Source organism: Pectinophora gossypiella, chromosome Z (genome assembly GCF_024362695.1).
Source record: "Pectinophora gossypiella chromosome Z, ilPecGoss1.1, whole genome shotgun sequence".
NCBI lineage: Eukaryota > Metazoa > Arthropoda > Insecta > Lepidoptera > Gelechiidae > Pectinophora > Pectinophora gossypiella.
This window is the reverse complement of record NC_065433.1, coordinates 12,469,112-12,481,438: the sequence shown is the minus strand read 5'-3', so window position 1 is coordinate 12,481,438 and position 12,327 is coordinate 12,469,112. Positions and strand designations below refer to the sequence as shown.

The 12,327-nt window shown below is 34.0% G+C and overlaps 1 protein-coding gene across 1 annotated transcript in view; it reads left to right on the top strand.

Annotated features, from left to right (window-relative positions):
• LOC126380724 (capon-like protein) overlaps positions 1-5,859 on the top strand; it is a 30,392-nt gene extending 24,533 nt beyond the window's left edge. The window contains exon 6 of the mRNA XM_050030317.1: positions 1,514-5,859. Coding sequence (XP_049886274.1) covers positions 1,514-2,374 — 861 coding nt within the window. The 3' untranslated portion in view covers positions 2,375-5,859. The remainder of the gene's footprint in view (positions 1-1,513) is intronic.
• Positions 5,860-12,327: the final 6,468 nt, after the last annotated feature.

Below are 12,327 nucleotides of genomic sequence, written 5' to 3'. Positions count from 1 at the left end.
AAAATTCAATTTCGTTTCTCTCAACAGTATTGTATTCGTTTTACGTTTCACAGATTTAGCGTACGCATTATTCCAACAGTCTAGCTTATAGCTTCACTTAATTTGAGCACATGATACGATTAATTTAGTACTGGCACATTTAAGTTCAATGATTTACCAAATATTTGTCACTTTACTCGTAATTCGGTATGTAAGGGAAAAAAAGTTACGCTAATTCTACAACCATTTCGAGATTTCGTTCTATTTTTAACTCTCAAATCAGCCGGATGGTGTTTATTTTTAGCAATAATCGTGTATTTATTTCACCTTCATGTGACCTGTAAAGGTAGTCTTATTGACCAAATTGTCTTTGCTAAATGCCGTTTATAATAAATAAAATTTAATATAATCTGTGGTCCTAATGATAACCTGATGGTCCTACGAGTGTATGGTTAACAAACTTAATGAAATAACTTCATTGATAATGAGGATTACTTACCCCCCATCATGTTTATTAGAACCATAAAATATACCAACTTAATTAAAGAAATAAATAATGAACCAAATGTTATTTTTTTAAGTATCTATCTTATTGGGCACGTTACCCTAATAAAATGTCAATATTAAAATATTAATACAAACTAAGCAAAGACAAAGGTACAAACGTCATTCAGTCTTCTTTAGGAGATAGTAGTTTTTAAAAATCGAAATAATTAACAACTGCATGAAAAGCAAAAATATTCACATTAGTTTCTTAGCATAACGTTTCATTTCAAAATATAAAAAAATACCTACAAAAACACCTTACATACCCAATTGCATCGTGTTCTCATTAAGCATGACCGTTTTTAATCATTGTAAGCGTTTGTTGTTTAGTAGAAGTTATTGTAGAGCTATTAGTTAAGTATGTGATTCACAAAAGCGGTGATAATCCATTAACATTGTAGTATACATACATACGTAGTCGCACCCAATTTATGTGTACGATACTCGTATCAAAACACGTTATATCGGCCGCTGATCCCTGCAATCTTTATGGATTACTATCCCTTTAATGCTTTCCTCAGATTTATGATCCATCTCCTGTACATACCTAGTGTAATAATATTATTTATATCTACTTGACTCTTTTATAATAGTGTGTGTGCGTGCATAAAAGAAGTGTATTAATAGTATTACACAAGAAATACCTTTACAGCCTGCTCAGTATGTTTCTGTTTGCATCGTGTTATAGTTTTTTTGCATCTGCTCATTTTATCAATGTGTTATCTTAGTCCGTTTGGCATGAGCATTGTAAAGTAGGCATTTACGTTCAAATAAATGTTATTTACTAACGTTTTTACAGATTGGCTGACCCTAGACCCTGATTGGCCAAAAAATATCATAGCCTGTAATCAGCATCGCTTTGTGGAGCTTATTCCTTATAGTCTATTTTTTACGCAATTTCCTGCGTGATCAGCATTTTTTACTAGATATACTAAAATAAACTCCAGTTTCGTTTTTAATATTTCTGTTTAATACTGCCATTATACAGATGAAAGTGGACGGAATCAACGAGACCATCAAACCCGAAAACTTCACAAATGGCAACAAACAACAGAAAACTGACTCGTTAATCGACCTTATTGCTCAGACTAACAAAGTCACCCAAAATTTTGAAAACAACAATATGCGCCTCTCGCCGTTCAATATGTCCCCGAACATACCCGATACTCCTGTCAACGGAGCTAGCTCAGCGCCCAGCTTCGGCGGAATGACAAACGAACAAATCCAGAATTATCTGATAACAAAATTCCAGAATATGGGAGGCTTTCCCAACGGGACTAATGAACCGAGGGTGAATAATTTCAACAAAAATCAACAATTTTATCAGAACTGCAACGCATTTCCAAGTATACCACCGCTAACGAACCATTATAGTAACACGGATCTCGAAAGTTTAATGAATCACCTGGCGTACCAGGAGCGCGGTTCACCTGATGAATTTGGAGCCATTGCCCAACCCATGAGTGTTGGTCAGTCGGAGATCTCTCTCTGCAGCAACAGCCAGGGTACCACGTCGAAGGACTCATCTCCGGACGCTTGCAGCTCGGACGAAGGCACGACGTTCATAATGCCACTGTCTCACAACGGCACATTGACGGCCACAGGAGAAGACGGGCGGGTGAGGCTCATTGTGCCAGTGAGCCCGTCGGGGAGCACGTCAGACGTGGTGAACACACAGCCCGAAGCGGGGGCGGCGGCGCCCACCGGGGCCACGCTGAAGGTACCGGGCAGCGAGGGTCTGTTGACCCCAGCAGGACCCATCACTCGGACCACCAGCGAGAAGGTCCCCAATCGCAGCGAGATGATGACGGTCATGCGCTCACAGTGGACTCGTCACACCACCAAATAGACTTAGGTATTTTACTAGACCTTAGCTAATTGAAAGTCTACCTAGATACCTAAAATATATTCTTGGTATTATTAGTTTCTACTGTTGTTACAAAAGTAACTTAGTTAAAAAAACTAATTTTGTTAGAGTTTTCTATAAATTGTAGGTAATATATTTCTATATTTATATGGGCTGTATACGCCATAAGAACAAAGTGTAGGTATTAATATAGATTTTAGGAAATCGCCAATGAACCATATCGGAAAAATAAACGGGCACGGGTAATAAAATCATACATTATCAATAAATTATACTTAAATGTGCTTGTGTCGTATACGTCTGCAAGAATATACTTATTTACTGTTATGTTACTTCTAAAGATTCTCAATTAAAGGGTGGAGACTATTACAAAGGTGCCAAATTGTAAGCCAAAAAACAATTATTGATTGGAGCAAATGGATAGGCTAGGAGTGATAGATATATTTATATAAAATTTATTTACATATCAAATTATATTAACCTGAGTCTGCGATTCGTTAATCGGTTATTTTATGCGGGTAAATCTCCGGCATATCTCTCATCATATCAGAATAAAATAGATTTAGTTTTATGGCCCATATTGATACGATATAAAATGAGAGCACGCCTTAATACTATTAGATGCCTGCAATGAACCATAAAACTTCTTGTATTGACAGAATATTATTCTCATTGCTGTAAGCTCCCTACTAGGTTTATTGTGTTATTTTCGCGGACACCAATTATAAAAATAGGATGAGAAAAATATTACTTTCTATTTAAAATCGTCCATTTATTAAAAGCCACTTAGAAAAGGTTTATGTTTTAGCACAAACTGTATCTAGCCTGAAAAATTCTAGTCACTTAGTTAATATGACCTAGTTATAGTATAGTGCCTGGATAAAAAGCTATTTATACAATTATTTGGTACCTACATCGTGTGAATCATTTTTGACCAACCACAGAGGTTATTAATTTAATTTTTGTTTTTTCCGTAAAGCTGCACAATTAAGCACAGAAATTTGCGTAATAATACATTTAAGTACAGCTGAGTTACCCTGTGCTATTGAATTTTGATTTTAAAAGTTATCGACTGTAAAAATCATTAGCAGTCGTGTCCGTTTCCCATTTTTAAATAAAGTACCTTCGCATTAAGTGATATAATTAATGGCCTTGATGTGTGGCGTGAAGTGTTTGTGATATGTTTGTGTCAATAAAGCAGTAAAATAGCCCTAACTTATTCTGCAGGGATAGGTCCGATTTTGATGTTTCTTTTCAAAAATACATTGAAAAAATGTTTCATTTGTATAGGAATCCCCTTCATTTTCTCACTTTCCCAATTTTTTATCACTTTATGACTCCATTATAATTATGTAGATATATTTCGTGTAAACAATTGGATTCCTTATATGCTTCCAAAAATACAGTTCTTTAAAAATATACCTAACGTTAAGACCTGACCGACGAAGGGACGGAAATTGAAGGAAGCTCATCCTTGTATGAGATAGAATCATAAGAATACTTTAATATTGAAAAATATCGACATATTTACGAGTGTGCTCTAATCAAAAAGTTTCTGATTTTAAATACTTTATAGTTTATATTCATTGACTCGTCTAACGGTACAGTTGCGATACTCGTAGATCATGCTCCGCGAATCACACGGGCCCCTTTCATTAAAACACTAAACCAAAGATTGTGGCCAAAACTGTTTGATCTAAGGACCAATGGGATATAATTTTAGCATAGCTACTTAGTTGGGATGAATAATTTACGTGTGGTGCGGTCCACGATCCATTTACACGAACTGGTACTTTACCAAATTGACAGGTTTTATTACAAAAAGTAGCTGAGTAATGGTGACTTGAGGATAAATAGGTGTCTACGTAAAAACACTTCTGAAATAGCTTAAGGATTCTTTCCTTGTTGAAGATTGTGCAACAGAAGGGATGAATGAAAAAGAAAATGGAGTTAAAAAGGCCACATTGCAGCAATTCTTGTAAGAAAGCAATGTTGCTATTTGACATGTGTTGACATTGCGCACTTTTTTATGCGCAAATGTCAAATTGCAATATTACTTCTTAGATTAAATATTTCAATGTGACCATTTTAAACCCCCAGAAGTGAAATCACTTACATGGTGCCATGTAATAACAATATTGTAAATGGATGGAACACTGACATCGATGGTGTGATATAAAAAACCAGTGATAGGTAAAAGTTCATATTATATTCTATATTACGGTCACAAGCATCAATTATAATTATGTAGGTTAATATTTTATCTTATTGTATATTTTATATTTTACATTTTATTTTAATTTTATTCTGTATATATTTTTTTATTTAATTTTTCTATAACTATGGCTTTATTGGCTGAAATAAATGAGTATTATTATTATTATTAATATGCATTTTGGTACCATGTCACATGTTTTATTTTAACAAATTGCTATGTAACTCTCACTAAATGTCAAATATGTTAGTGCGACAGAGTCCTAAAGTGGATACATTATATTGCTCTGCTCATGACTGTAGAATGGTTCTTGATATTGAAGATAGAGACTAATATTGTGAAAATTTTACCTGTCAATGGTGCACCTGATGTAAGATCTGGGGGTCTAAAAAGGCCACATTGTAGCAATTCATCTAAGAAAGCAATATTACTATTTGATATTTGTTGCCATTGCGCATATACTTTTATATGCGCAAATGTCAAATTGCGATATTGCTTTTGATGTGGCCTTTTTAACCCCCCTGTTATCTATAAGTTAAATCACTGTCATCTAATTATAACTATAGACAAATAGTGAGAATAGTCTTAGTTAGATGATAGGGATGCCATTATATTTCTTAGTCAGTATTGTGTAGATTATTAAAATGTTATCAGAATTTTCAATAGTTCCACTAAATGTTTTATAGGCAATAGGTACGTTGCAAGTCGTTTAGTCTCCAATATAATTCGGAGATCAGTGCTTCTATAGTCTTAGAAAATACAGGATTTTTAATGTACTCATTACGAATTAATAAGACGAAATAAATGTGTTAAAAATATATGAATTATTATACTAAGTTTGGTGTGAAGAAACTAAATGAGAATAATATTTCAAGGGTGGTAGGGTCACTATTGAGTTAAACGAACAGTTATTGTATTTTTTGGACGACGAAAATTTTATATTATCATCTTTCACGTTATTTACCTACCTACTGAAAGTATTAATCTCATTTTGTATATCTTATGTAATGCCAAGTTATTTAACTACGATAATCAAATGGCCTAGTTTGAGGTCTACGATGTTAGTGTTCCTTAATAGATCAAATAAAATATAAATTTCAGTGTTATAGTAAATGTTTACTTGTATCAAGATCATAGCTGGTATTTGTATTTCATGTTCATGTACTCACACAACAGTTGCAACAAATGTTTAGATGCAGGAAATAAAATAATAAATTGTCACATAAATAGCAAATAAAGATTGCGACGTTCATTTGTGATATTATTGAAACGTAGATTTAATATTACCCTTCATAGATCAATTCAAGATAGTCAATTGCAAATAAGTATATCTTTTGTTACAATTCTCTAAAATAACGCCTATGGATTAATAAATCGCGACTTAAAATAAAGCTTTAAGATACACAGGTAGTTCTACTATGGTTAGGAAACAACTAAACAGGTAATCTTACCTATATATAAATTTTCAAATTTACCATGAGATAAATTCTGACAGGACCGGGTCATATTCCGGGCAAGGTAAACACGATTTGTCTATGTATTTAGGACTGGGGTCATCATTTTACACGTCTACGGGCACAATAGATAGGCATACATTGTCGCATAACACATAATTCATCGGCCGTAATTAATCATAATTTATGCATACAAAGGTTAATTATTTCATTTTCATTTTTGACTAATTTTACTCTAAAATTATATTGGTAATCAAAATAATACTACCAGATAATCATGGAATTTGATTTTGGCTACGTGATAAAGCCCTAAAATTAATATTAATTGAACTACATACAGTTGAATTTAAAACTTTGAAAATAAATACTCTCCCACAGATCTCATAGACAAGTTTAGTACCTAGTCCCAAGGCAACTTAAACAGATTCATTACGTTATTAAGTACATGAAAAAGTTTTAACATAATTAAATTCAAACAGAATAACGAAAAGCAAAGTTCATATATTAAATAATTATTACATTAAGTTTTATGGCTAACTGAAAAAGGGTAAAATGAGATTTATTTTGTTTTTTTTTATGTGGATCTAAGAAATCAATACAATTTTTTTTAAAGAAAACTTGAGCTAAATAAAGAACATTCTGAACATTCCATAGATTTTTTTTATTCTTACCGTGTGCCGCCTTCGCACGTAAGTGCGAGCGAGATAGGTAGCCTTAGACTTTGATTTACACCATGGTATAAGAAAACCAGGTAGGTATGCTCAAAAGTGACATCCAGCATTTCATGGTTAGGTTAGGTTAGCGTCAACGTCATCCCACCCTACGTTGCCATTTCGTAAAAAATAAATTACCCACGACGTCCAATTTTTTTAAACATTGCAAGGAAATTTTGAACTTTTAGTAAGTAAAAGATTTATGTACAGTTTGAATGATTTTTATATATGTGACAAATTAAAGTAGTTGAATACTATTAGTCAGTAATTCACTTAATTTTCAATAATAAAATTTACGTCCTTGGAATGTTGGAGACACCAATTTAATGGTAACACTTACGTCATCAAGGGCTAACAATGGCGGCTTGTGCATACCTGGTCTTCTTGTACCATAATTTACACTATGGGAAGGGAAGACCCAGAGGTGAGGTAAATCTGAGGAATTGGTGCGGGGCGGAGAGTTACCGTTCTATACGTAGTAAGTGTTGTTCTGTGGCTAAAGACCTTGACGACGCAAGCAACCACGTCAACCATACTTTATCATTTATGAAGCGTTATCTTATTCAGCGTAAATATGAAAAATATTTCACTTTTCACTACTTTTACCGTTGGTCCCTGTTACTACTTACTGATGTAAGTAGTCGTTACTGAGCCATGTCAGGGGTCAATAACCCTGACATGAGGGTTGATGAGGTTGGTAATTCACCTCACAACCCACATAGAAGAAGAAGACTTTTTACTAACATTTACCTTTAAGCCTTACTGCTGAGTAAATGTCAGTACTTAGCGTACGTTTATGTAGGTACTTATATTTAATATTTTGGATACTTAGGAGTTTACGGTAAATATTAGTAGTCCCATGACGATACTTCAGAACATGTCCTGACTAGTATAACACAAATAATTATTAATAAATGTAAACAACGTACGACAGCAATTACTGGCACGTGTCGACATTGAGTCTTCCATACTTCCTGTTACAATAGGGTAGTTTGAAAGATTTCCAACTAGTCAAATCAGTTACTTTTTACTAAACGTCAAAACGCGAAATTAATATGGATTTTGTATGAAAAAGCACACTGTGACGTCATAGAACAACGTCATAAAATATCGGACTATTTAATTTTTTCTTTATTAAAATTCATAATAATTAAGTTAAATAGAAAAAAGAAAACTTTTTTGTCACCTTTAGATCTGTCTTTATTAAGTAATAAGAATTTCATAATTTAACTATGACCTAAGAAACTGGTACCCAATTACATCGAAAATCATACAAAAGAATGAGCGAAAATAATAGACTTTTTCACAAAAAATATAAGGTGTAGTACCTAACATTTTTTAAATAAGTAAGTAGGTATAAATATTTTAATTAAATAGCTAGAAGCAATTGACTACGGCTTTGAGAAGAAATATGACCACAATTCAGTAAAATCGTTTCCAAAAGATAAATGGAATGATTGCAAATCCCGAACGTTAAATTGGAATTCGTGAAATTATGAAAAAGGACGCTGATAGACAAGCTTCAACGTGGTATGGTTATAGCGAATCCGATACTAAGTTAGTATAATTAGTATTACTTGTGGAAATAATCAATAAAGTATAACGGTTTTTTGCACATTCAATCAATGATGAGGAGACCGTTTAGGTGTAGGGCACACATCGAGCTATTTGTTTACTTACGACAATAAGTCTAGCTATTGTGTTTACCTATGTAGAAGAACTAATTAGGTATGTTCCATAAAGAAAATACAACACTTATGAACCAGGGACAAAGAAAGAAAGAATAAAGTTTCATTGGACTTACCTCCTTCCATAAAATTCCCGCTTTTCCAAACTGTCAACTTCTATAAAAGATAATATTTATTATTTTTCACGAAGATTTCCTTCACCGCATATAAATTCGATAATAATTTCGAAAATCATTGATTGATTCGATCTCACAAGTCAAATGTTCTTCCAAGTGGCCTACTACGGTTCCATGTAGGTACCTACTTAGAATGCAAACAAATAATTGATAATTGCTTACACTACAATTATAAATTGTTATTAAGTAGGTACCTATATAAAGAGTCACAGACATTCGTATCCAAAATCATGCCGAATAATACATTCCGATAAATGTTGGACAGAATAGGTATCAGCGAATGGGGAATCAATTATGCCCATTGCTTCTGAATGGAGTTACACGAGCAACCGAAATCAGAACTTTTATACGCTTAACTAAAGAATCGGAAATGGAATTTAGTTTTGTAACTTAAGCTTGAACAACTGAAAATTAAAAAGGTTAGGTATATTACCTTTCCCTTTCAGAAAGTGATGGTAATTTTCAGCCATTTTACAATTTAAATAATTTCGTTGCTTAAACAAACTAAGAAGTCATTACTTAATCTGGGACTAATGTAAATAAAACGATTCCTAAATACAAGAGGAAATTCCAAAAACCCACGACCTACCTTAGTCGCATCCCCTTGTTAACCGCAGGGGTTTGAACTGTAATCCACGCCGCCGCAGTAAGGGTTAGTAGAGGTTTCTGGTTTAATGATTATTTTAGTTGCCAAAATTTTCATACGGCTTGAAATCTAAACTTATCAACTTCTGACAATACCTAATGTTAATAATTGAAAGCTAATAAAAACCAATAGCACTATTAGGGTCACTCACCCATTGAATGACTGCATATCATAATCTACGCGGTCAAAGCAACTAGGCTATTGAATTGGAGCTAAACCGAAATAAATAGGCTATTAATCTGAAATCTATGTACGAGTATTCTTTACTATATATGGAAAATATATCAATAGGTAGGTATCATATCTACTTGGCCGTGTTTTATCTCAGACATGGACATGTGTAATCACTTGTTTCACTCAACAGTTATCTTCGAAGGCAAAGATAGACCGTTGGTTCTCTCTGCTACCGACGACGCCGGCGCTGTCCCGCCCGGAGAGCGGGTTTATCTCTGGAGTGGAAGACGCAGATGCAGCCACCCTAGCCGAGGCAAGGAACCTCCTCCTCCAACTCGGCGCCAAGAAGAAACGACGTCTCCTGCCGATCAGGTTCACACGAAGAAAGACCCTAGTTAATAAACACACGTTACTATAATGATGCTGCAAATGAGGTTTGCTTTAGGATGGTGCCCATAAAATGTATACTTACTTACACAAAAAAATAAAAATACTTATACAAACTGTCAAGTATGATACGGTTATAAGTTTATAACGTTTAGATTGTTGATAAATAGCTATATTTGCTGTCCTAAAGCAAACTGAAACTTAATATCGTAGGTACGCTGTTCAAACCGCTTAGTCCATTGTGTTATGTGATGAGTATGAAGATGATGAGCATTAAATCGATCGACTCATCGAAAAATCAACTGTGCAATCGCGTTTTTATAGGTACATGACTATTATACATTTGCTCTATGCTATTCATAAACATCCCCCTAGCATTATCCCGTTTTTTCACAAAGTCCGCTTATCTAACCTGAAGATTTGGCAGGTCTGGTTTTCTACAGAAGCGACCGCCTGACTGGCCTTCCAACCCGAAGGGAAAACTAGCCCAATACAGGGACAATCTCGGGATTGTGGGTTTCCTCACGATGTTCTCTATGTTACTCATAAACATTGAATGATAATTACAAAGGGTATGATAAAGTGAAGGTTTAAATATGTGATATGATGACCCTTATACGTAGTACCTACGTGATACGTAAAAATACTGGTAGGTACCTAGCTACTATTGTATTATGATTATGCCTCCATGGCTCATGCCAATTGGCATTTTTTCAATCGAAACAAGATAGCAATGTTGAAATAAATCAAAATATACCTACTTTACTGTTTTCTATCTACAAGTATAAAAGCGATGAAAACATAATTTAGACTTAGAATTTTAGAATTTAGACAAATTATTCAAGTTTTATGATGCTTTTATGCATTTTCTCTAAACTACGTAATGCGTTTAATAAAATAGGTAAGAATAACAGTTACTTATCCTCCAAAATATAAATAATAAATGATAGATATAGATTTATCGATCAATCAAAACCGCAATGCAACTTCAGCCAGTATATTACTGACTCTCCAGTAAACCAAGTGAGTTAATAGAACCAAAGTAGAATAACAATCCGCTCATTCTGTCGAACAAACTAGCTAAACGTAACGGAGAATGAAGACTGAATACCAATAGAACATATAGAACACGCCCGTATCCGTAGAGTATTATTTGAACAGCGTACGTCGCGTTAGTGCAATTCTCCACATTTAAGTTTAGCATTAATTATAAACTCAAAAAGTATTATTATATAATATATATTTTACCTCATAAATCAATATTAACATTATTGCAAATAGATTTAGCATTGTAGTTTGTGTGCGAGCTAAATTATACTAAATATAAGCGGTGCTTTAATTTGCGTGACAATGTACAGTGACTTGAACAGATAATGAACTACAATTTACCGTCACATACAAGCTTGAAATAACAATTTCGTGACTAATATGACTGCCCCGTCACTGTCAGGTCATTAGTTTCCCACAATGATGATTCTGAATAACGATTCGACTGTGTCCGTGGTGATAGTCAAAATCTGTGGCGCTATTCGATGCACTACCTACTGTTATAATACTTATAATTTAATATGTAATAGGAAAGTGTCTATAGCTGTTAAAAGATGTATAGAAGCTGGTGCTAATTAAATCTTAATGCAAACAGAGGCGGCACCGGACTAAGTTTTTATAAGTTTGCATGCACACAGAAATCTGCGCTGGCAGCGTCCTATGCAGGCCCTTAGGTAAAGGTAACCGTAAATGAACCTACCCGCATTGAACAGACGGGATAAAGAACATATTATTTCTGCTTAAGTTGCACAGTGCCCCCAGGAAATATATCTACTGTATGTCAAACTTCAAGCCACATTAATAATGTTATACGGTCGTTGCCCTTTTATTTTTCTCTGGCGTCATTGGGCTATACGGCTATCGGATTACCAAATGTTGAGTTTTCAGTCACAGATATATGCTAGGTACCTGCTAGACGCACCTGCCACGTTATTATCACTTTGCTTATTGTTGGTGTGCGTATAGTTTATAGGAAAACTATGACGACATTACCAATAATCATCATCACATTCAGTCACAAGTACCAAAAAACCAGATGAAAAGGGTAACTGAAATACAGTACAGATAAATTTAATTTAACATCACTATTTCGATATTTTTTTTTTAGATAAGTTACTGACTCTATTGTTTGTATTTGTTCTATACCACTCAAACAAAATCGAAACTTTGCATTTGTAGAATTATTACTACTTTTAGCTCGGTTAAGATTGTGCTAACAATGAATGTAGGTAAGTAAGTAATTATTTAGTTTTTAAGTAGCAAGATTGCATACAGCGACCAAATATGTTTTGCGTGTTGGTTGAAATGATTCACTGGCTCGATAACTTTTGAAAACTGTTTTGGAAAAAACGAGTAGGTAGGTTCGCAATGATAAAATAATAATCGGGGAAAGTGCTGAGTTTCCTGTCCAGTACAAAAGTTATGAAACATCACA